Here is a 26,482-nt window from a genome sequence, read left to right as displayed (position 1 = left end):
GCTATTGTGGTACACCTGGTCCAGCTGCAGCTTTGCAGAGAGCCAGCACCCATCCTGGCACCTGGAGCTGCCTGCCCAGCGGCAGCAGCCAGCATGTGTGACTGCACAGTGGCCAGACCCCATGCTTGTTCACACACCCCTCACTGCTCCACACCTGGCTTGCCCTTGGCAGGCATGGGATCCAGGCTAATATTATATGCCAAGCACAGCCTGCGATGCCAAGTGGGCAGAATGAGCCCAGCAGGCCAAGCAAAACTCAAAGGTGCCACCAGCCATAGAAGTTTCTGTAAGAAAAGCAATATCCAAAGATCCTATAAATATGACATTAAAGTGACAATCCATGAGAATAAGAGGTTATTCTAATGGGCCCTTAAGTGGAGAACCATTCCTGACTGGGTCAAAGAAAGACCAAAGACTCTGTATGTGAAGGACCTGACCTGCCACTGTTGGCTTTGAACAAGATGGAGAAATGGGACATTTAGGCAAAGAATGCACATGGCCTCCAGAAGCTGAGAAAAGATCTCAGATTGCCAGTCAGCAAGGAAAAAGGGACCTCAGTTCTACAGCCACAGGATTTAATTTCTGCCAATAATGTGAACAAGCAAGGAAACTAAGACTGTCTTTTCTGAAATGTCATACGCTTTTTGAACTTCATTTTGTAATGCTACTCCATCACTCTGCCCACAGAGATGGTGTGGGTAACATGCATGAGGGAAGCAAAGGTTTATTTACTGGGGAGTCAGAGGAAGTACAGGTGGTATTCCTAGAGATCTTAAGACAGTGTCAAAATCATGAGCAAATTCAAACCCTACTATTATCCACAAGGGGGAAAAAACACATTAGGAAACAAGAATTCACTGTTTATTTGTGCAAAGAAAAAAAGATATGCTGCTACTGCAATTTAGCCACTGCTCTGTTTGGTGGCCAGCCTCTTGTCTCTCTCTTCAGCAATAGTAAGTCGAATGCCCTTTCCCCTGGGCAGGGAAATCCAAGGTTTATTGCCCTGCAATAGAGGAGATAAAAATAAGTATAGAAAGAAAGGGAGGAGAGAAAAACAACATCCCACCAAAACACACACGCCTCATACCTTCCTTTACATTAATAGCCAGCTAATAGACCACCACCCAACAAAATTTAAAACAAAATAAACACTTCCTTATACATGTCTCCTGAGAGGTTATCTACCTCTCACAGTCCCTCCCACTCCTCATTGCTGAGCTGCTAAATAAAGGTCTTCCTGCTCCTATTTTATGTGAAGCAACCAGCCAAAAAGTTTTTCATAAGCATCTTTAAAGGCAAGGCCACTAACTTCAGGTTCTCATATTTTGAAGCCGTGAACTGTCAGCACCCTATCATCAGCTTTACAGAACTTTTACATGCATTTACTCACTTCCCTGATACCCTGCTTTCAAAGGTATAAACTGAGGTTTCATAATTCAATACTGAGAAGAGGAATGGCCCAACTAGACAGCTTCTGAATGGCACAGCCAAAAAAACAGCAGGCTTCGCCTCTGTACCTCTTCTCTCAAATATCCTAAGGACTGCCAGGGTACAAGTGAAAGATGTTGCTCCCGGGGCTGAATACCTTGATGAAAGCTTTTCAACTGGCTCACACCTGTAATCCCTGCACTTTGGGAGGCCAAGGTGGGTGGATCACCAGGTCAGGAGATCGAGACCATCCTGGCTAACACAGTGAAACCCCGTCTCTACTAAAAATACAAAAAGAAATTAGCCAGGTGTGGTGGCGGGCGCGTGCAGTCCCAGCTACTTGGGAGGCTGAGGCAGGAGAATGGCGTGAACCCAGGAGGCGGAGCTTGCAGTGAGCTGAGATCGCGCCACTGCACTCTAGCCTGGGCAACACAGTGAGACTCCGTCTCAAAAAAAAAAAAAAAAAAAAGGCTTTTCAGTTATGTCCCTTGCCCTTTCCTTAAGTCTTGGGGCAACTGACTCCCATGTAAGGATACTGCATGATTTCAGAGGTGGTCCTTCACTGAAAAGGTCTCAAAAGATCCCAGAGCAAGATCATCTTGAACAAGTAAAGGAAACTAACAAGTGTTACATGTCTTGTAAATGCCCTTATTCTCAAATTAGCAACTCACTCATAGCCTCACTTGCATCAATCTCCATCAACTACATGTTCACTAATGAACTATAAGATGGAGTCTCAGAGGGGTTTAGCAGTCTCACTTACAAAAGTAAGGGGGCATAGCACTACCAGGATTGGAGCCAGTGACCTTAATCCAGCCCATACCAGTGGTGTAGCCCTGCAAAAGTTGCAAGGCTGAGTTTAACTTAATTTACTGCATGACACTGCTGGCATCTCACACAGACCACCTGAAGAGGCAGGTGCAAGGCTCTAGATCTAATCTTGTTTCTTCTCAGAGGCTCTAAATAGAGAGCTTGCTGCACTCTGTGAACCTTAACACAGCAAGAAGAACAAACAGACAAACACCAGTAGTGGATGCAGGTCTTTATGCTTTTTAGGATGAGTCTTCTTAGAAAGAAGTAAAGAGAGTGTAAGTCTTACATTGCCAATGACAAAAATGTTGGAAAGCCTCGTGGCAAAGCTGTTGCCACTGGCATCCTTCACATGCACCACATCAAAAGAACCAGGATGTCTTTCCCTGTTGGTGATCACCCCAACACGACCGAGGTTGGCTCCACCAATCACCATACACAAATTGCCTAAAGGGAAAGGAAAATAAACAGGAGAGGAGTCATTTTAAAACCAGACAGGGGCCTGCTGCCTTTAAAACCAATTAACACCCACGGGCTCACCAGGAAAAAAAGAATGGAGCATCATCCCAAAAGTGTAATTTCAAGAACTCTTGTCACTGTAAATGAATGCTATTTGCGAATTTGATTGCAGTCAGCATTTAAAGGCAGGCCCTAAGGATTTTTCAAATCATAAGCTTTCCCTGCATTGTTTGTCCAACAATAATTCTTCAAAGGTTGAATAAATAATCATTTTAGGGTTGACAAAGATGGCAAGGAACAGCACTGGGTATGGTGGATGGGTAGAGAGATAAGGAGGATGACTGAGAGGGAGGGAGAACTGGAGAAATTCAGGCTGTGAGAAAGACACTAGACAATAAAGAAAGGCCTTTAACTGGACGGCTAGCTAATCCAGTCTTTCGATGGGGAATCTTCCAATGTTCCGAGGGCTCTCAGGGGGCTCTGGGAGGAATACATTTGTTTCAGATATCTAGAATTATTTTTGCGGGACATAACCATCTAGTATAAGTATACTATCTAGGACACAGGCTACCTTGTCAAGGAAGTTTTACCTATCACAGAATAAGCATGTTTTAAGAAAAACTTTCCCTTAAACCACTGCTAATAAAGACTCAGCCACGAGTCCTCTTTTTTATGTGAAGACACATTTAAAAAAAAAAAAAAAAAAGAAAAAAGGACACATCCTCTTTTTTTTTTAAAGAAGACACACCACCAAAGCCAGAGAATAAAGCCCTGTCTTAATACTAACAAAACAAAACACAAACTAGTAACCTAGCCTAAAAAACTCCAAGATAAATTTGAAATTATAACCTGTGAATCAAGGGCACAAACATATTACACTTATTGATCTCTCAAAAACTGATGGGAAACAGAAGAACCCAACTCAATCTGAGCATCTTAAAGATCAGGCTCTAGGATGCAATAAAATTACAATTATCTCTAAGGTAAAAATTGCTCAGTCTGACAATGATCAAACAGATTTCTGCAGTCTGACACTCTCTACCACAAACACATTGGTTGATCCAACACGCAGATTTTTAACAGAAACCCACGGCCAGCTGCATATATGTGTTCTGACATGGTCAGAAGCCACAGGAATTAAAAGGACCAAAGGTTTTGCCTCAACATTAGCAAGTGTACTGGAGAGTTAAAGAAATGATTTGAAAGTAATTTTGTGTAAGATGGTATGGTTACCCACTAAAGTCACAAAAAAGTACCCACAGACCCCTATCTGAAAGATAACAAAATCACATAAAAGGCCCAAGATTTTGTTTCTTAGGTCAGTGTACTTGGCCAGTCCTTTAGGGTCCTTGTGGCAACTAATGAGAAAACAGTAAATGCGCAGTACCTAACAACCTCAGTTACAAAGAACTTTTTTATACTATGCTTTAGTGTAGAGTTAAGGAACATTTGGATAAAAGCACCTGCTCAGGAACAAAATGCAGGGCTTGAGCTAGCTGGTAAGCAGAAGATAATCCCAAAAAAGGGGTAAGATGAAATGTCAATTAAAACTTATTATTTTGCTCAAGACTGAATTGCAGAGCCTCCTTTAAGAGAAAAATCAGTATTTAGGCAAGAGTAGCAGAAATGCCTTGCAATGCTTATGTCAATTAAAAGGTGCACAAAGTTTTTTTTTAGTTCATTCTCCAGAGCCCTTATGTGGGAGCACTATGGACTTAGTATGCATAGGGGAAAAAAACAGAGCTAAGTAATTATGGTAAAATTCAAACTGTTAATAATAGTTACTTCACTTCACTTGTTTGTCACTGCTTCTAAAAGGGAAGAAAGGCTACAAATTGATGAAAACATTGATTCTTTCAAAGTGTGTTAAGTTCCAGTAAAAAGCCCCTGACATTTAGAATGGTACCTACTAGGGCACATTAGTAAATGGTGGTTGAAAGCTGAGACCCTTCACATGAATCACTATTTTATAATTCTTGAATGTGTCAGCTCTATTCTTTATGTCATCAGACAACTCCCAGGAAAACAGACTGAGTGCAAACTAACGTTGACTTTTGTTGTGAGATGCTCCTTTCTTTCTGATGGTCTCACAGGGACAATGGAATAGAAATCAAAGCCCCGGGTTCAGTCTCCAGGTGAAAACAGCAGACGCTTCCCATAATTAGCTGGACCCCAAAGGCAAAACCCTCACAAACACCTGAGCCCAAAACAATCCTGTCTTCCCAATAACTTAAAATCTGGAATTCACCCTGTCTGGACAGCCAGCAAGGGAATCTCAAGTCTTGATCAAGGTGATCTCACGCTGCTAAGACAGCCTAGAGGCCAGATAAAAGGAAGGCAGAATGATCTTGATCGCATAGTATTCTTACTAACAGTACTTTACAGGTAGTGTCTAGCATGGAAGGAACTAAGACACCATGATAAAGAACACCACCCTCAACATAGCACAAACCAAATACAGAACTTGGAACTGCCTTGAAAGGGTATACAAGGATAAAAGCAAAAACAAAACGTAAAAAAACTAACGTAAATCAACAAGAAGCCCACCTTTGCAGAGTAACCTAGTGGATTTGAAAATCAAACAAATGAAAAATGTGGTTACCAAAATTAAGAATGGAAAGGAATGGGTTTAATGAAACATGTCTACAGTTGGTTGAAGACAGAATCAGAAAAACAGAAGGTGCTGAAAAGAACTGCTCATGATGCACCATGGAAAGACAAAAGGATGAAAAATGGAGAAGACTGGACGAGTGCATCTACTGTGAAAAGCTCTAATACAAGTTAAATCCAAGTCCCAAAAACTGAAGTGAGAGGAAGGTTATGGACAAAGCAGTATGTGAAAACAAAATTTTCTGCTGCAGTGGATTGCAGCTAGGTATGGTGGCACACACCTGTAATCCCAGCTACTTGGGAGGCTGAAGCAGGAGAATGCTTGAACCTCAGAGGCAGGGGTTGCAGTGAGCCAAAATCATCCTACTGCACTCCAGCCTGGGTGACAGAGCAAGACTCTTGTCTTGAAAAAAAAAAAAAAAAAAAATGCCAGGCACGGTGGCTCATGCCTGTTGTAATCCTAGCATTTTGGGAGGCCATGGCAGGCAGATCACCTGAGGTCAGGAGTTCGACACTAGCCTGGCTAACGTGATGAGAAACCCTGTCTCTACTACAAATTACAAAAATTGCCAGGCACTGTGGCTCAAGCCTGTAATCCCAGCACTTTGGGAGGCTGAGGTGGGCAGATCACCTGAGGTTGGGAGTTCAAGACCAGCCTGACCAACATGGAGAAATCCCGTCTCTACTAAAAGTATAAAATTAGCCGGGCATGGTGGCACATGCCTGTAATCCCAGCTACTTGGAGGCTGAGGCAGGAGAACCGCTTCAACCCAAAAGGCAGAGGTTGCAGTGAGCAGAGATGGCACCACTGCAGTCCAGCCTAGGTAACAAGAATGAAACTCCATCTCAAAAAAAAAAAAAGACATACTGGCATGGGGGTGGAGCAGGGTATACGGGGACAGTTGTTACAACAGCAGAGAGGCCACAGTACCACAGACAGGCATCAGGCAAAGCAAGAGGTTAGGAGCTTCAGAGAAGCACAGCCAAGAAAGTACACACGTAAGCCCTGAGTTGAGATCCCCAAAACCTCTAGCCTGGTTGACTGGTGAAGGTCATACTCCCTGTATGAAGATACTTGGTGAAGACTGGAAGAGGTGGCTGTTTTTCTTTAGAAAAATGAGCCTAAAGAAATGATGGTATGAGTTACCAGACAAAGAATTCAAACTAACCATCTTAAAGATGCACATCAAACTAAGGAAACAGATACAAAGAAAATTATCAACAATGTAAAAGAAACCCACAAAAAAGGATCAAACTCTAGAACTGAAAACAATTGAACTGAATTTAAAAATCACAGATCCAGAAAGAATCTGCAAACTTGAAGACAGGCCACTGAAATTAACAAGTCAGAGGTGCAAAAAGGAAAATAAAATAAAATAAAGGTGAGCCTAAGAGAGGGAGTGGGAGACACCATCAAGAGGAACAATACACAAACTACAAGAGTCCTAGAAGGAAAAAAGACAGAAACAGAGAAAATGAGAACGGGATTTGGGGGAAAGACAAGGAGGGGCAAAAAGCCTACTAGAAAAGAGTCACGGCCCAAACTCCTCAATTGTGAGAAAGAAGATGGACATACAAATTCAAGAAGCTGAACTCCAACTAGGATAAGCCCAAAGCATCAAGAGACAATATAATCAAACTGTCAAGAGTCACAAAGAAAGAATCTTGGAAGCAGCAAGTAAAAAGTGACTCATCATTTACAAGGGAGCTCGTGCTAGATAAGCTATAACTCTGCAATCCAGAAGACAGTGGGATGACATATTCAAAGTCCTTAAAGGAACAAACTGTCAACCAAGTGACAACGAAAAGAGTCTAACTATAAAAGAGCCAAATATGAGTGACCATGGCCCATGACACAACCCTCAGGAGGAGGCCCTGAGAACATGTAACCAAGGTGGTCAGGGCATAGCTTGGTTTTATACATTTTAGAGAGGCATGAGGCATCAATCAAATACATTTAAAAAATACACTGGTTTCGTCAAGAAAGGGCAGGGTTGGGGGGTTATCAGGTCCAGTCTATTGGTGAATTTAAACATTTTCTGGTTGGCGGTTGAGTTTGCCTGGGATTGGTAAGAAGGGAAAGGGAATGCTCAGGTTAAGATAAAAGATGATGGAGACTGAAGTTCTTCTGAAGTCTTAAAGTGGTTGCCCTTAGAGACAACAAATGACCAATGTTTCTTATTCAGATTTTAGTTTATCTCTTTAGGATTGGGAGGGTCTGGAAGAAAAAGATTTATCTATTTTAATAGAGATTCTTTACAGATGCAGATTTTTCCTCCACTCCCACAAAGAACAGCTTTGCAGGACCATTTCAAAATATGGCAAAGAAACATGTTTTGGGGTAAAATATATTATTTTCTTCATTGTCTCGTAATCTTATCCCAGAGTCAGACTGGAAAGTAAGTCATGAAATATAGGGTTAAATAAAACCCATCTGATGATGAGTCATGCTCATCTGTAGAGCATAATTCTCCAGATCCCTTAGATAGGGGTTCAGGCAAGATAATAATCAGGGTTTAGTCCTCACAAGAATACCATAACTTTCAAAATGAAAGAAAAAAATAAGACCTTCCGAGGTAAGCAAAAGCCACTAGGCTTGCCCTACGAGAAATGCTGAAGAAAAGCCCTTCAGGATGAAACAAAAGGATGTCAGACACAAAACCATATGAAAATACAAAGTTTGGCTGGACGTGGTGGCTTATGCCTATAATTCTAGCATTTTGAGAGGCTGAGGCAAGTGGACTGCCTGAGCTCAGGAGTTCGAGACCAGCCTGGGCAACACGGTGAAACCCCGTCTCTATTAAAATACAAAAAAATTAGCCAGGTGTGGCAGCATGTGCCTGTAGTCCCAGCCACTTGGGAGGCTGAGGCAGGAAAATTGCTAGAACCAAGGAGGCGGAGGTTGCAGTGAGCTGAGATGGCACCACTGTACTCCAGCCTGGGCAACACCGCGAGACGACTTCTCTAAAAAAAAAAAAGAAAGAAAATATAAAGCTTTCTGATAAAGGTAAATATACAGACAAAGAGAAAATCCTAGATCACAAGGGTGTATAAATCACTTTTAAGTCTGGTATAGAACTTAAAACACAAAAGCATATCAACAACCATAAACCAATGGTAAAAGGATACACAACAGAAAAACATTCATGTGTGCCATCAATAACAAAATTGGTCTGAGGGGATATGGAGATACAACTGAAGGTAACAGTTGAAAACAGACTGTTTTCACTTTAAGATAATTTATGCAATCCCCTTGTTAAATACAAAGAAAATAACCATGGAAGACACACAAAATAAAATCAGAAAGGATTTAAAGCATTCTTTTATTTTTTGTCATTACAAAAAGTAAAGAGCAGCTAAACACAAAAAGGCAGGTAATAAGGGAGAAAAAATAGGTATAAAATAGCTACAGAACATATTGAAAACAATTAACAACAGAGCTATACTAACTAATGCCTTACTTAACAGTAACTATTTTGCCTGTAAAAGAGATTAACTCCTCATCCCAATCTAAGGACATACACTAGCTAAATGAATAAAACCAGCCAACCAACCAATCAAGTTACAACTATATGCTGTTAACAAAAGACCAGTTTCAGATTTAAGGACACACACAGGCTGAAAGTGAAGTGCTGAAGTTGATGTTCCAGGCAAATAGTAAGCAAAAGAGAGCACGGCTGACCAAACTTGGGTCAGACAAAATAGACTGTAAGTCAAAAGTTGTCACACAAGACAGAGCAGCTCAAAAATGCTTATGTTACAAAAGAAGAAAGACCTCAAATGAATAGCTTAACTACATTACAAGGAACTAGAAAAAGAACAGAATAAACCCAAGGTTGGCAGAAGGAAGGAAATTAAATAAAGACTGGAGCAGACATAAAAGAAAAAAACAGTAAGAAGAAAGAAAAAAAGCTAAGGGTTGATTTTTTAAAACAGATTAACAAAAACTGACAAAACCGAAGTTGAGTGTGGTTGACTCACTTGGATAACACACCTCCTAATTTGAAAACAAAATACAAAATGACAGTAATCCAACAGTGTGATACTGGCATAAAAGATGGGCAAACAGACCAAAGGAAGAAAATAGAGCCCAGAAATAAACCCAAGCATATATGGCCAAATGATCTTCAACAAGGGTGCCTGGACCTCTTAATGGAGAAAAGACAGTCACTTCAACAAGTGGTGCTGGTAAAACTAGGTCCCTATGTAAAGAAACAACATGGAGAATACCTTACATTACACCATATACAAAAACCAGCTCTGAACAGATTAAATGTAAGGCCTTGAATTGTAAAGCTCCAAAGTACAAACACAGAGACCACAAGCTTCATGACATAAGAGATATAATTTCCTGGACATGACACCAAAAGCAAAACCTGACAAATTTTAAAATGCCTGCCAACCAAAAGAAACAATCAGTAAGGGTGAAAAGGCAACCTATGGAATGGGAAAAAACATCCACAAATCTTACATCTCATACTATCTAAAGATGTCCTATAACTCCACAATACCAGAAACAACCTAACTAAATACTGGACAAAGGACATGAATAAGACCTTTCTCCAAAGATATACAAACACTCAAAAAGATGCTCAACATCTCTACTCATCACAGAACTCCAAATTTAAAAAAATAATAATGAGATATGACCTCATACCTACCAGGATAGCCACAAGAAAAAAATATATATATAAAAAGCAAACAATAGCAAAGTGTGGGAAGGAATGTGAACAAACTGAAATTCTTCTACACTGTTGGTAAGAATGTAAAATGGCAAGGCCGCTATAAAAAACAGCACAATGGTTTCTCAAAAATTTCAAAACTGTCACATATCATCCAGCAAGGCCACTTCTGAGTATGTATACAAAAACATCCAGCAGGATCTGGGAGAGTTGTCTGCACAGCTGTGTCCCCAGCAGCATTACTGACAATTGCCAAGAGGTGGAGACAACCCAAATGTCCATCCACAGAGGAATGGATAAACAAAATGTGGTATACACACACAACTGAGTATTATTCTGCCTTAGAAAGAGGAAGGAAATACTGGCCAAGTGCGGTGGCTCACGCCTGTAATCCCAGCACTTTGGGAGGCCAAAGCGGGTGGATCACCTGAGGTCAAGAGTTTTGACTCCAGCCTGGCCAGAGTGGCAAAACCCCATCTCTACTAAAAATACAAAAATTAGCCGGGTGTGGTGATGGGTGCCAGAAATCTCAGCTACTCAGGAGGCTGAGGTAGGAGAATCACTCGAAAGCAGGAGATGGAGGTTGCAGTGAGCGGAGATAGAGTCATTGCACTCCAGCCTGGGTGAAACTCTGTCTCAAAAAAAGAGGAAAGAAATACTTTCACATGCCACAACATGGATGAACCCTAAGGACATTATGCCAAGCAAAGTTAACTAGTCGAAAAGGACAAACACTATCATTTCCACTTATTAAGACACCACCCAAAAGAGTCAAATTCACAGAAGCAGAGTGGCATGGTGGTTGTCAGAGGCTGTAGAAAGAAGAAAGTGGTAGAGTTGGTTAAAGCACATAGTTTCAGTTTAACAAGATGAAAGAGTTCTGGAGATCTGCCACATAAGAATGTGAATACAGTTACCACCACCAATGAACTTACACTTAAAAATGTTTAAGGCGGTAAATTTCTGACGCATCTTTTTTTTTTTTTTTCAAAACCACAGTTAAAAATTATTTAAGCATTTAAAACCAAACAAACCAAGAACTACAAAGAAACCTTTGCCCGCACTCAGTGGGTTTCTTGTTACTAGGAATATTGGCTTTGTCATTCTGAGATTATTTTATGTAAACTCCCAGGAGTAAACTAAGTAAACTAATAAACAAGTAATAAGCAAATAAGCAAAAAATTTAATACCAAACATGTTTGTATAAGACAAAGGGATACATATTTCAAATAAAGTTAGGTCCGGGGCAGTGGCTCACACCTGCAATCCCAGCACTGTGGGAGGCCAAGGCAGGTAAATCACCTGAGGTCAGAAGTTTGAAACCAGCCTGACCAACATGGTGAAACCCTGTCTCTACTTGGGAGGCTGAGGCAGGAGAATCACTTGAACCCAGGAGGCAGAGGTTGCAGCGAGCCGACACTGCACCATTGCACACCAGCCTGGTCAACGGAGCAAGACTGTCTCAAAGCAAAACAAAACAAACCCCCTCCCCCCCAACAAAAAAGGTGGGGGAGAAAAAAAAAATCTGTTGAATTTTAACTGGGAATTTGATTTAATAAACAAATGAGAAACAACATATCATTTAATTGGAGATAAGAAGTCCACATTCATTTTAAAAATTATTCTCGGCCGGGCACGGTGGCTCAATGCCTATAATCTCAGCACTTTGGGGGGACGAGGCAGGCAGATCACGAGGTCAGGAGATTGAGACCATCCTGGCTAACATGGTGAAACCTCATCTCTACTAAAAATACAAAAAATTAGCCGGGCATGGTGGCAGGCACCTGTAGTCCCAGCTACCCAGGAGGCTGAGGCAGGAAAATGGCGTGAACCTGGGAGGTGGAGCTTGCAGTGAGCCGAGATCGCACCACTGCACTCCAGCCTGGGCGACAGAGTGAGACTCTGTCTCAAAAAATAAAAAAAAAAGTTATTCTCAAAGGTATGCAAAAGTTTGAGAGACAAGCATAAGATGCTCCTACCTACCCACTCTCCAGCTTCGTAACATTTTTAAACTCCTGGCCAGCTTTGATTCATCTTTACCCATGCAGTCCTGCGCTGGATCACTTAGAAAGAAATGGCCAGTACCCAATCATTTGAACCTGAAATATTCTGGCAAGCCACTCAAAAATCCAAGTAACTCTGCAAATGTTTCTTAAGTGTATTCCAATATATACATGCTTTTCTTTGAACCTTTACTCAAGTTTGTCTTGATTCTTTGACAAGAATACTTCCTGAATGTAAGTATTCCTGCTATTACTTCCTGCTGTTACTAGGAGGTGCATGATGTCTGGTTATCTCTGTGGTCACACTGAAATCAAACAACAGGTTTAGGTATCACAAGCATGACACATCCTGTTTAATATCCCCTCTCTCAATGTTTTCCCCTAACGGAAAGTCCTCTCAACTTTCACAGCCAAGAACAAACATTCTTGGCTAAAATTTTCAGGTCAACAGTAAATAACAGAAGTGCAGGTAGCACAGGTACAAGGTCATAGTGGTCAAACAACAATCAGACAACACTAGCCTGTGGAGTACTGAACTCAAGACAGCCAGCCGGGGCTCAAACACCAAGGCAACTGAGGACTTTGGCTAGGTCTTAAATCAGGGTCCAACTGAGGACTGTGGGGGTGCCATAAGCAGGTAAACAGGGAGGGCAGATAAGCAACAGAACAAAATCAACAAAAAGCAACAGAACAAAAGTCACTGAAGAATGGCACAAAAGGAGTTGCCACTGTTTGTTGTCCCTGATCTATTCTTTCAGTGTTTCTGCATTTCTAGAAATTTCTCTTAAAACAAGTCAGGCAAAATATTTTACTTCCTTAAGCTGATCAGGTATTAGCAAGCACTTGGGTGTAAACCTGTCAGGAGTCAGAGCCTGAGGTGTAGGGAGGAGAAACACAGATGTAGACACATCTTGTCCTCATCACAAGCTTAAGGTTATCTGGACTACTTCAGCCCTTCACCTCAAGGAACGCAGCTAAAGTTTATCGCATTTAAAACAAAGTTCCCCTCTCGTGACAAACAGAATGGACACAGAGTTTACATAGCTATGGTTTACATTCTTGAATGAGGCTGGGCTATTGGAGATACCCCAAAGGGACATCACATCTCTACTCAACATCAAGAACCCACTGCAAACCCAAGAGACCATGATGCAATATGCTGTCTCTTAGGGAAAACCAAATGTATTTTAGTTCTCTCCAATCATGATGGGTGAACAGACAAAACAGAGTAAAATAGAAAGACAGAAAAAGAAAAGACAAAGAGGAAGGTGGCAGACAACACAAGGGGAAAAAAAACTTACCTGTATCAAATTTGATAAAGTTAATTATCTTGCCAGTCCCTAAATCAATCTGCACAGTATCGTTCACCTTGATGAGAGGATCTGGGTAGCGGATGGTTCGAGCATCATGAGTCACCAGGTGAGGGATTCCCTTCATTCCCACAGTAATCTTCCTCACTTTGCACAACTTGTACTATAAACACAGCAAGGAAAACCAATTCAATATGTAAACACAAAGCCAGCCTAAAGCAGTCACCCAGACATTACTTATCCCATCAATTTCCAGCATTTCCTTGGTCAGAGAAGGAGTGCTCCTGGGAAAAACTACATTAACCAGTCACAGATCTGATGACCTCCCATACTGATTTAGTAATTTAGACAACTGGCAAACCTTGCCAAGGGGGAATCTGTTTCAGAACCCTCTGGTGGCTGCTGGAAGAGTGCTCAGCTGAGCTAACCTCTGGTCCTTTATCACAGGCTAAAAGCTTGTTGCCTGTGTGTATGAGTGGTAACACAATCAACTGGTATATCATTTTTTCCTCAGGGACATATTTCCAATTGATAGTCTTCAACCGGCAACTCTGGAGCGGTGGTAACAAAGAGCCCCAGAGACAAACTTAACTCTACCACTACTAAGAACTGCTAAGAACATGTGGCTTTTGCCGGGCGCGGTGGCTCATGCCTATAATCTCAACACTTTGGGAGGCCGAGGCAGGTAGATCACCTGAGGTCGGGAGTTCAAGACCAGCCTGACCAACATGGAGAAACCCCATCTCTACTAAAAATACAAAATTAGCCAGGGTGGTGGCACATGCCTGTAATCCCAGCTACTCGGGAGGCTGAGGCAGGAAAGTCGCTTGAACCCAGGAGGTGCAGGTTGCAGTGAGCCAAGATTGCACCACTGCACTCCAGCCTGGGCAACAAGAGAGAAACTCTGTCTCATAAAAAAAAAAAAAAAAAAAAAAAAAAAAAAAATCATGAGGATTTTATGACCAGGTTAGGTAAAAACAGCTCTCGGCCAGCTACATGCTTTCTGTACACAATGCTGCTCTTCCTCATCTCATTTTTAAATGGCACAACCCATTATCTACTTGCTTTATTTCCTCGTTTAACACTTACCACTCTGGTGTTGCTCATGACATCTACCAGCAGGAGCACTTCAAAATGTCTCATCCCAAGTACATGTATCAGCCCAAGAGTTATCCAAGCCCCATTTTGTTCCAGAAGCAATTTTCAAGAGCTTCAAATATGACTATCAAAACCCATTCTTCTCTTTGCCCTCTACTCCAAAGTGGAAAACTACCAAGCTACAGTCCATAAGCACCAAAGCAGTGGTCTAAGAATCCAGGTTTGTTTGAGTCTAGGGTAAGTAAGGCTAGAAGTGCTAAGTAAGCAGACAGAGAAAACACATTTTCCCCTTATACCTCTGAAAGTCCTGGGACCAAACCATAAGGAAGATTACACCACTCACTATACATTCTGCAACCAGTGGAGCCAGCCTTAAACACAATCTGTCAACTTCACTCTTCCATCCTCATTTAGAAGAGCAACTTGCACTTTACCTTTAAAATGTACTATCCAATCATCAGTACCAATCCAGTGACCACTTACTAATGCAGTGTTACTTTAACCAACCTAGGGCTACTAATGGGTATTTTCAATCTCTCCAGCTCTACTCCACGCTAGATTTAAGAAACCCTCTGTCCCTGATAACCAGAGAAAGAACTCTGAAATGCAAGCTCTAGTTCTGAAATGGCTCTACACACAGTTACTGAGGTCACTATTACTGATATCCCTATTACAATCACTGCTCCGTGTTCAGAATAAAATCTGGCCCTCTCTACCTCTGACCCTCCAACTTCATGAAGCAAGTCTTTGCATCACGGCCTGCGGAATGCATTCCAGTCACCCAACTCTCCTCCAGATTTTTTGTATGTGACATCCTGAACCTACTGGGGTGATTCTAAAACGTTTCCAGTGAAAGCTAATCCTGTCCCTTTTCCACCTTGGCTCATTAGCTCCAAATCTCCCAGGTAAGACAGGTCCAGGCAATTTCTATGACTGTGAACTCACAGAAGGCCTATTCACACCTCAAAACCTACCTGCTGTCCTCCACTTTTCACGTACATCCTGTCCAGTGTACTGTCTCAGCTAAGCTGAGAACAGTGCCAAGGGAGTCACAATAGTTAGCAGGTACTGCTGACAGGAGAGAGACAGCAAAAACAAAACAAGTAAAAACATTTTCTTCTCCTATGTCCTCCACAGATCCTTCCACTAACCAACAGTTTCTGTATGGATAGCAACAGCACCATGCTGTTCACTGCTACATCACAGCATCAAACTTGAAGGCTTGGGCCCAAAGGTCCTTTGCCTTTAACTGCACATGTGAAACACCCTCTGAAAAAAAGACATGGCCTCTCTTTTTAAAGGTGCCTGCAGTTCCAAGTGGCCTCCCTCCATCCTGTGAGATGGTTCCCTCTGGAACTGTTAACCCAAGCTTCACGATGCATGTCAGTCCTATAAGCATCCACAGATGACTGTGAAATACAGATTAAACTTAGCAACCATCTACAAGTGAGTGAAATGCCTGTAACCATGCTAGCACATTAACAGGTACAGTTCTGTGTCTAACCTCTATACAGAGCTGACTGACCAGGTTTACCGTGCTTCAAGACCAGGACTAAGGCAGGCTAAAAACTTTTGAACACTTTTATTAGCGGGAGTGCTCCTGCAAAAGCCAACCTTAGCAGGCTTTCCTCATATCCACCTCAAACGACTTTATTACCTATGCACCTTCATGTGGCCAAAACAGCTCAGGATTTAGATCTTGGGTCTTCTCGCTTAGTAGAGGCCCATGCTGCCAGGAAACTAGAGGTTCACTAAGGGTAAGGCTGGCCGTATCATGAGGGGAACTTCCAGTTGAGCTAAACCTCTTACCACAGGGGTAGCCTCAACATCCGCAGAAAACCAATTATTTTTCCTTTGTCCCACAGCTGAAAAGACTGTCTTCAGATTTTAAAGATTTGACACCCCATCACCTTCTGTCCTCCAGCCCCAGGACTCCCAAAGACTGTAGGGCCCTCTGGGTCACCACTGGCAAGTGAGAAAGGCACAACAATGACAGCAAACAGGAGACTGCTCTGAGTTCAATCCTTAGTTCCTAGGATGGGGCTCAGCCTCTATGTGGTAGAGGAATCAGAGTTCGGATTGAGTCCTGCAAGTAGGCAGGCTCAAAGCCATGAAGGCAAGCATACAATGGATGAAAACAAAACAGTATGAGCTAGACGACCCCAAACCAACTGCTTATAATAAAATGTCTGAGACAAAAGGAAATGTTTGAGAGAAAAGGAGAGGGTTGGGAGCCAGGGAAATAAAAGGTAGCTGAGCCTAGGTATATGTAAGCCACACATATCTAAGCAAAATGCTTAGACAGGGTAGCCTCCAGAATGTGTCAGTTTCTGAGCACTCTCAGAGACAGAAGTTTGGAGAAAAACAGCCATTGAAAGGAACAAAATAATGCCTTTTGCAACAACATGGATGGACCTGGAAGCCATTATTCAAAGTGAAATAACACAGGAGTAGAAAACCAAAACCCCTATGTTCTCACATATAAGTGGGAACTAGGCTATGAGTATGCAAAGGCATACAGAGTGATATAACGGGCTTCAGAGACTCAGACGAGAGAGGTTGGGAGGGGGCCAGAGACTCAGATGAGGGAGGTTGGGAGGGGGCCAGGGATAAAAATAACTACACATTAGGTTCAGTGTACACTACTAAGGTGATGGGTGCACTATAATCTCAGAACTCACCACTGGATAATTCATTCATGTAACCCAAAAAACACCTGTATCCAAAAAGTTACTGAATTTTTTCAAATTTATTTTGTTTAATAGAAGAACTACAGAGAAAAAGTTTATTCTTAACTGTTGAATAGCACTCTACCACAAGAAAACCTCAACTCTGCCATCTGTCTGCTCAGCAGTCTTGACCAGTCATAATTTGTAATCACATCACCACCTACTACAACATGCCTGCCCCGCTGACACCCTTTCCATACAATCTTGACTGCAAGGTGAGGCCTCCTGTCATTCTCCAAAATGAATATCAAATGTGAGGATCCACTGAAAGCATTCTACACTGTCCCTCTCAAACCACCGATTGACTCTTCACTTCAAGTTTCCACTGCCCTTTGTACAACACCTACACAAACTAATATGAAATCTTTCCCAGCTGGCCTCCCTCAGAAATAAATCTAACTGCCCAGGTTCCACCTTTTCTGAAACTTAAACTTCAACTGCCTATTCCCTCCACCTGTCTTCTTCCTTGCTCACCAAAAAGGCACTAGTCTCCCCACTCATGGTCTTGATCATCTCCTTTTGCACCAGTCTCCAATTCTCTAAAACAAATGGCAAACATCACCCACTATCTTAAAAGAAACTCCCTCTTTCTGCCTCTTTCTAGCCACTGTCCCGTATCTTCTACTTTGAGAATAACTGTCACCTTTATGAGATTCAGTCTTCTCAACGTTCAAGAATGGATCCATAAACCCAAGTCTCTGTTTGGTTGGTTACTCTCTGATTTCCTCTTTCTGATTTCTTTAACCACTGTTTTCTACTTTTCAGGAAACAGAACCTGCACCACCTACATCCTGTTCATAAACCTTCTGCAATATGAAATCTCCCTCTCCCCATGCACACCTATCACTGAACACAAGCTGCCCAATATCAATGAGGTTTCTGTGCCAACTATTCAGACAGCATCTACTGTAACTCCTTTGAGCAGTGTTTCAGTCCTCTATTTCAGTCAGCGCTTACTTCTTTCTGTCTTATCATCTACTTGCAAGTTGCAAGGCAAGCTGAACCCAAAGAATTAAGGTACTGTCCTTCCATCCACAACTCTCTCAAGCATCCATGTATTTCACCAAGATCTGCAGCTACCATCTCTTTATCCTGCCACCAAATATTCAATCACCCTGTTCCACATGTGCTTCCTCCGTACAACAGCAGGGGATGTATATTCTAAACCCCTGTCTTCTTTGCCATCTTCCAGGTGATACTTGTGCTCTCTACCCCAACTCACAATGGGAACAGGCACTGCCTTAGTTCCCATTACTCGTGTGCAGGCTCATGATAGGCTCGCCCAAAGTCTTTCTTTTCCTCCCATCCACTGTAATGGCAATCACCCACAAAAACAGACCTAATCTCCCATTCTTAAATCCAGTGACTTCCATTTCCTTGGTCTTCAACAACTAATACCAAGTTGTTAAGGGGAAAAATTATGTTTGAAATCCATCAGACTGTTTTCCCAAGACCCACAAAATACCACTTTTCTAGTCTTATTTTCAATGGTGGAGGGCTGTTTGGATGTTCTGTCTCTCCACTAACCTATGCTACCTGGTGGACTAATAAAATACGAAAAGGCTCTCTGGTGTGTCCGTGACATAACTGACATCTCAGGAGCCTGTGATTCTCCACTCTGAACTCACTGTGTCCTTGGCTCAAGCCAAGCTAAACTGGGTGGGGTTTGTGACAGGGAATGCTCCCTTCCAGCTGCCCAAAGAAACAACCAGCAAACAAATAAGCTCAATCAAAACTTCCCCAAGTCTCTCACCTGTTACACAAGGATAAGGCCCGTACCCTCACCCAGGGTAACCATTTGGCACTTCTCACTACTATGTGATACTCTCCTGGATACAAGCTTTTCACACCCTGGCTGGCCAATCTGGTAGGGCCAGTACTAGGTATTAACAACACTCCAGTATCTCCTTGTCCCACTCCATCTCCCCCCACTTAAAAATTCACAGGGACTACCAATCTGCATTGTCTCTTGAGATACAAATTCTGTAAAAGCAGAAACCAGTCATCAGATTTAAGATTTCCCCTGTGCTTTCTACCTTTTAGGTACAAGAGAACCCAACACCCTGCGCGACTGAACACGCTGCATGATTCAAGGCCTAGTTCCTACCATCTAAAACAAAGCACCTCTTGTGGGAGCAATCCACAAAAACAGAATGGACCCTGCATCAAGGGACATGACCAAATAAGTCAGAAACAACCAAACAACCGATTCCGATTAATTAACTATCCAGACATGAAAATACTTGTCAATTCCTATAGGGACCCTAATGTGTTCCCCCCAAAGAAATAACAGAGAAAAAGACAAGCCAGTTAAACTAAGTGGAAACAGCATCCAATGAAACATGTTGTGATTCACTTACAGAATGCATCTCATATTCAGATGGCATCTGGTCACTGTAACAGTGATTGGGTTATGTAAAAAACAAAGTCACCCCACGACCCTAAATCCAGGGAAAAGAGGAATGGATGACTGAGGGGTGATCCTGGTTTCCAAAGAGGTCTTCCCTACACAGAAAAATGGAAGGTGCTGTCTATACTGAAAGTAACTCCATTGAAAGTTTCCTTGAAACTTCGGCCATTAAATCTGCGGAAGGAAGATGGAGTTTTAAGGGCTGAGGCAGACATCAGGAAGTCAATCATCTTCTATGTCTAGTAAGTGCAGGGCAACATTACTACTAACATAGTCACAGAAACTTGGCAGGAAAGCACACTATCACCATTTACAAAGAAAACAAAGACTCAAAAAAGGTTCTATGTACTGTTGCCTGCAGTTACATAATTAATGAATGACAAGACGTCTGGATTTCTACCCAGGCCTTCCTAGTTCCAATATCACAGATCTTTCCTGTACAGAAACATCTTGTCCTTCAGAGAACTGCTTACTCGTATCCTGTTTCTAAAACAGTCTCGTGTGGAAAATCCATTATTTTCTATCAGTGTGCACCTACATGCCTGGATTAAACAACCAGACGAACAAGTAGAGATAGGAAATATTTCCAGAATCTGGCTTAAATACCCTCTGACAACCTTAGTAACAGACCTGTCTGGAAATTACAAAGCTCACTTGACTTATGCAACGTACCTTTGCCTCTTCCACTGTGATGCGCTGAACAGCAAAACGGCCCTTGGTGTCATAGACCAGGCGGAAATGTTCACCTGTCTTATCAATGCTGATGACATCTGACACAAAAGGGTATAAGGAACGTCGTTAACACAAAGTTTCTTTAGCATGCACAGCAGGAACACTCTATGCCAGGTTGAACCTGAGAACATTTTAGCAGCCTAGGAGTCCGCAGCGTTTGATGGGGGTGCTTGAATGAAACCAACCAATCCCTGGCTCCTGTCCCAATACATGTCGTCCAACAAAAGAAAGTGAATACATTTATGGCTGCTCTACTGCTTCCTATGCCCTTGTGCAATGGCTGCCTGAGACTGTGTTCTGGGTTAATGCACTCAGGATCCTGAGGAGAAAACACACATGAGCACACCCACACATACCAGGAAACCAAATGAACAAGCAGACCTCACATTTAAGCAAGCAAGGCCCAAGGTTCAGCAGGCTGCCCAGTCAATGTCCTGGCCCCCTTTACGCCCTCCATGACTTCACTTATCAGGAGTCCTGCCTCACTCGGCATTTGGGGTTTTGAGAAAGCAAGCAAAATGCAAAAAAAAAAAAAAAAAAAGAGGAAGGAAGGAAAGTAAGAAAAGGAAGGTCTGTCTTTTCTATCTCAGTGGCTGGATCCTAGGAATGTCTGTAGGAATGTCTGGCCTGGAACCCCAACCACTTGGTAGCATCCACACCTGATAAAGTAATCATCCTCCTGCTTTCTGGACAATGCTAGGCTAAAAAGCTGTATTGAGCCTTTCACCATAAAAAGGGTGAATAAAGCACTAGGTCAGAATTCCTTACCTTTCCCTACCTCCCCTCTCAGTACACCTTTTCCCTAGAGGTATGTGACCCTTCTGCCCCTCCTCCACTCTTCCCCCTACACCAAGCTGCAAATACATCCTTGGAGATCCAGAATAGTTAAGTCAGCAACAAAGTGGGAAGGCAGAGCCAAAACCCTGTTCACTGACAAAGATTCTCTCCTTGACCAATCGTTAGCCAGTTTCCTCTGAGCCCTCTTCTTGGCTAAGCTTCAACCTTGACCTATGAAGTCCTCAACATTAACAAAGCTTCTAAAAGCTCAAGATGAGCCCAGTCCCCGTCAAAGTGCCTGGCTGAGAAAACTCAAGCCTGCCAAAAGAATTTACTGTTTGTTCCCCCCAACACCTAAGGACAGCTCCTCTGTCTCCCAGTCTCCGACCGGAAGGTAGGAGCCTAACTTTGATAACCCACCAGCATGCAGCCACTGCTGGCCTCATCCCATTTACATTACCAACCCCTTTCCAGCTTTTCACTTGAGCCTTGCCACTCCTCTCCCTATCCCTCATTCTCCTTCTGAAAGGACCAGCAGTAACTTCTGCAGAAATCAGAAGTTCAGTGTCCGGTTTTATCACTGGCAACATGAGAGCCCTACACCTTGTCCTTCTCTCAACCCGTTCCTTCTTCAAAACAAAGAACTCTTTCCTTACCCATGAATCCAGCAGGGTATGTGATGTCCACTCGAACCTTGCCATCAATTTTGATGAAACGTTGCATACATATCTTCTTTACCTCATCTCCAGTCAACGCATACTTGAGTCTATTCCTGAGGAAGACGATCAGGGGAAGACATTCCCTCAGCTTGTGGGGACCTGTCGATGGACGAGGTGCCTGTAGAAGACAAGGGCAGGTAACCTGATCTATGAAGATCCACTCCTTATGTAATCAGATTAAGCAGATGACATACCTTAGTTCTGCATAAGTTCAGCTGAACTTAACTTGTTGCAGGAAAGAGGAATACAAAGGGGCAATTATTTCATCAGTTTAAAGGTCTGTCTTGTTAGGAAGGTCATATCCCCAACCATAGAAATCCCATTTTGTGCCCCTCCCTTCCCCAAATCCAGCCTCACAACAATCTCCCCATTTTGCCCTGCCCCAAGCACCACTGCCACTCATACCGCTTCCTCAAACCTCCCTTGAACACAACAGTACATCCCATGTATCTCGAGGGTAGCTTACGCTTTACCCCAAACCCTATAAAGACATATTCTACTACTCTCTCACCATTCCAGGCTTCATAGTTCCACATAAGCCCTGCCGATGTTGCTGGACCACCCCGTAACACCCAATGTGCGTTCTTCCTCTCTTGGCTGCTTGCCAGCTTAAGTGTCATCAAATTCACACTGCAACAAATCCTGTAACCTATACTCTCACAGTTTCGGTGTTATACTGTCCTTTGGATATCTGCTACCGGTACCTATAAAAGTCTCAAGGTCTGTCTTGAACACCACTCCCCAATTACCTTTTAAGCTTGGATCACACAAGAATCCCTTCTAATGGAGACTGTTCTTCAAGCTGCTTCTACAGATCCCTCTTTAGCTTTGTCCCTCTTAAAACAGATTCACAATCATTAACCACACACTTTCATCAGTGCCACAGGGAAAAGGAGAGGAGCCCACAAGACTAAGGGACCAAGTTCCCAGCAAGTCTTCTTAAAAAGAGTGCCTTTCTCACCCACTTAACAATAGAGAAAACAACAGCCCATCCAGGGAGGTCAGATAGTAGGGGGCAGTAGCAGAGGTAGCACTTGGAAGCAGAAACTGACAGGGACAGGTTGCAAATCCAGGTCCCCAGCCAACACACCGCCTATGTTCTCTCTGAAAATATCAGGACAAGACAAGTTTCTACTACTCAGTGTTCAGAGTTCAAACTGTACCAAGAAGAGGCCAAATCAGTCAGTTACTAAGTGCCCCCTAAATGGAGACCCTCAGGGCTAGATATAGTCTCTTACCACATTTATTCCTGCTCAAAAAAACCCTTGGCATTTTAAGCGCCTCGATTCTGTCTTCTTCACACTGGCTCCTCTCTGTCTCAGAAGACCAAGACTTTACAGCTTCAACCACTCTCTCCCAGTGTGACCACACCATCAATGTGGAAATTGCCTAGTCTCCTTGTGAGATGCTTGCCTCCCGTGCCTCTGAGTATACTGCCCTCATCCTGCCAGGTCTTCAAGGTTCGGTTCAAGAGTCTCCAGAGTTTCTCACACAACTTCTTGCCCTTGTTTCATGGGCTCCTGTAGCCTTTACCATTAAACCAGTAACTCGGGCTCAACGTAAGAAGCAGCTACTCCACCCTCTAAAACAAAGGGTAACTTTAAATTAAACGCATTTGATTATTAATGGGGACTCAGCGGGCTGTCATTGAACTCCTTTCTTATGTGGAATTGGACACATTCATTAACCCACTCACCTCTGGGCTCAGGAAGTGCCCTCTAAAGTGGGGAGCTAAAACAGCAAAGGAAACCATCAGGGCGTGACATCCTGGCCCTCTGTCGCACAGAAAAGTGCAAGGACAATTTCAGGGTGCGGGAAGTCTACCAACGAAAATCCCACATAACAACCAAGCAAACACTGCCCCCAAGAAATACCAAGCCACAGGTATTTAGCATGTACTCTTGACTGAAAAAAAAAAAAAATGAAGTTATACTCACAAATACACCCGTTAGTTTGTCAAGCATCCAATGCTTCGGCGCTGCAACACGCTTCAAGTGCTTCTTCGGGCCCCGGGCCTGAAAAGGACACCAAACTCAGAAATTAGTCTCCGCTGACAGTGAAACGTCCTAATTCAGCTGTAGGAACTGCTAACGTGTAATACCTGATCCAAAGAGAAGAGATCGCCCAGCCCATACTCACGCCCCGTTTTGAACAAATATTACTTCCTGCCAGACCCCAGAAGAGACCACGCAAAGCACAGATCTTTGAAAACTTCGCGGGTCTCCCTAGCATCCGTCAAGAGAGCGTCCACAGTGCTCTCCAAGCGAATATGAGACTGCTTCAACATGTGAAAATAAGCTAATCCGAGTAAAAAGCCACTGCCGGGCTGCGTCAAGGATGGACTCATGTGACGGCCCCCGGGCTGAGCACAACGAGACGCTCACTTCTCAGACCTCCGCTCTCCAAATCGGGTTTCCTGAAGCAGCACCAGCAGCATTCCCACCCACCAAGTAGGGGCGACCGAAGAGTGAAACATCGCCAAGGCGGAATGGCCCTTTTTCAAATGATGGAGGCAGATATAGTAGGAGTTAGGAAGTATCGGTCTTACCATGGCGAAACTCTGCGACGGAAGAGAACCTGTTCTTTTCCGGTGCAACCAAACTGTGGTCGTAAACCGCAGGAAGTCAGTTGAGTGAGAATTTCAGTTCCGGTTTCTTATTCTTCAGCTGTAGAGTTCACACCGTGGAATTGAATTTCTTAGCATTTTCAGTTTCTGATACTGATTTACAGCTATCAGTTATGCCGCAGGCCTTTTTGTTGTTCCTACCCTCCGTCAGCTCGACTGAGCTGGGAGGACGCAGTTTATACTCTTAAACTTATCTTTCGCCGACCTTCAAAATATTTAGCAAAAGTCCTGAAAGAGCACGATTTAGGAGCCTTAAAAAAAATGCCAATCGTAAGAAATAACCTATATGATTCCTTGTGACTGTGACATGCTGTGATTGCAAAATCATGATTTGTTTCAGAGACAAATCATTTCTTGTTCAGGATTGGGGTCAATTTCATAGGTTTGGGAACGTACTAAAATCGTCTGTATTGTAAACATCGAAAGGATAAGTTTTATGGCATTTGAATTTTAAGTCGAATACCTTGCTTTGGATTAGCTCGTCATGATGGCTGCACAGCTGTGTGCATGTTGTAAAACCTGCAAAACAATTCACTTTTAAGAGAGTGAAGTCGGCTATGTAAGTTGTACCGCGCACGCGTGTGTGTGGTCACAGCTTCCATTGAGGTGGAATTTTTCATGCGCGTCCGCCTGACAGAATTGATATACAAAAAAAACCCAGCCAGGTCGGGCACGGTGGCTCACGCCTGTAATCCCAGCACTTTGGGAGGCCAAGGTGGGCGGATCACGAGGTCATGAGATCGAGACCATCCTGGCTAATACGGTGAAACCTCGTCTCTACTAAAAATAAAAATAAAATTACCCAGGCATGGTGTCTGTAGTCCCAGCTACTCGGGAGGCTGAGGCAAGAGAAAGGCGTGAACCGCGGAGCTTGCAGTGAGCCGAGATCGCGCCACTGCACTCCAGCCTGGGCAACAGAGCGAGACTCCGTCTCAAAATAAATAAAATAAAATAAAGTAAACATAGAAAAACAACCAGCCAATGAAGCTGCACTTCCTTAATGTGTACAGTTTGATGAGTTTGGACATAGGTGTAAACCCACGATACCACCATCACAATCGAGGTAATGAACATCTCCATCACCTCCAAAAGTTTCCTTGTGTTCCTTTCTGGTTATTCATTCTCTCTCTCTCTCTCTCTCTCTCTCTCTCTCTCTCTCTCTCGTGGCCAGTGCACAGGTTGGTTTCATACATTTTAGGAAGGCAAGATGTAACATGTACATGGTGCAGGACATTGGTGTGGCTTGGTGGGGGGCTGGGGCAGTGGGAAGGTAGAGTTTGATGTCATAAGAGACAAATGGTTGCATTATTTTGGGTCTCTGATCAGCCTTTCACTAAATACACAATTTAACTGTAACAGGAAGCATAGAGGCCGGGTGCGGTGGCTCACACCTGTAATCTTAGCACTTTGGGAAGCTGAGGCAGATGGATCACCTGAGGTTGGGAGTTCAAGACCAGCCTGACCAACATGCAGAAACCCTGTTTCTACTAAAAATGCAAAAATTAGCCGGGCGTGGTGGCACGTGCCTGTAATCCCAGCTACTCAGGAGGCTAAGGCAGGAGAATCACTTGGGAAACTCTGTCTAAAAAAAAAAAAAAAAAACAGGAAGGGTAGAGGAATAGTCAGTTACTTTCATAGTCTCGCTCACTGAGTCTGCATTTTTACATAAACAATGCAGCAGAGGAAACAATGAGATAGGCATTTGTTGCAGATGTGCAGATGGAGGACTTTCTGTCTTGCACCTGTGAAGATGAGCTATCAGTGTAAGTCGCCAGGGTGAAATTAAACAGAACTGCTTTGGAGTAAAGATCTTGAGGTGCATGGCTGGGCGTAGAACCTCTGCTCTTTCCAATTTGAGACCCTTGGTGGGCAGCGCTTAAACACAGAGGCAACTGCAGGTTTCTGGCTGTAGGCAGTGAATCTAGGAGTTTCCGTGTGGAGGCACCAAATCACCACTGCTCAGTTCGTTTAAGGTATCTAGGTCTTTTCTAATTTTTTTTTTCCTTTTCTTTTTCTGTCTTTCAGTGGCTGTTTCCCAGTAGCTCCTTGGAAATTGAGGGCAATTGGCTAGGATCACTCTCTGGTGTTA

General features: G+C 43.1%; 1 protein-coding gene across 2 annotated transcripts; it reads right to left on the bottom strand.

The window, feature by feature from the left end:
- Positions 1-839: 839 nt before the first annotated feature.
- Positions 840-26,238, bottom strand: RPS4Y1 (ribosomal protein S4 Y-linked 1). Of its 2 annotated transcripts, XM_054473494.2 has the most exons (8): positions 24,857-24,907; positions 24,316-24,621; positions 23,705-23,782; positions 21,705-21,885; positions 20,212-20,309; positions 13,294-13,465; positions 2,528-2,685; positions 840-1,003 (listed from the first exon to the last, which is right to left on the bottom strand). In XM_054473494.2, exons 2-8 carry the CDS (start codon positions 24,316-24,318, stop codon positions 902-904), a joined length of 792 nt encoding a protein of 263 aa, XP_054329469.1. In that variant the 5' UTR covers positions 24,319-24,621; positions 24,857-24,907; the 3' UTR covers positions 840-901. The 2 variants fall into 2 exon arrangements, with proteins under 2 accessions (XP_054329469.1, XP_063517022.1); XM_063660952.1 differs by having other exon boundaries at positions 840-2,685; positions 24,316-26,238.
- Positions 26,239-26,482: the final 244 nt, after the last annotated feature.

This window comes from Pongo pygmaeus, chromosome Y (assembly GCF_028885625.2).
Source record: "Pongo pygmaeus isolate AG05252 chromosome Y, NHGRI_mPonPyg2-v2.0_pri, whole genome shotgun sequence".
NCBI lineage: Eukaryota > Metazoa > Chordata > Mammalia > Primates > Hominidae > Pongo > Pongo pygmaeus.
Note: the sequence above shows the minus strand (reverse complement) of the source record. Positions and strands in the feature narration are given on the sequence as shown.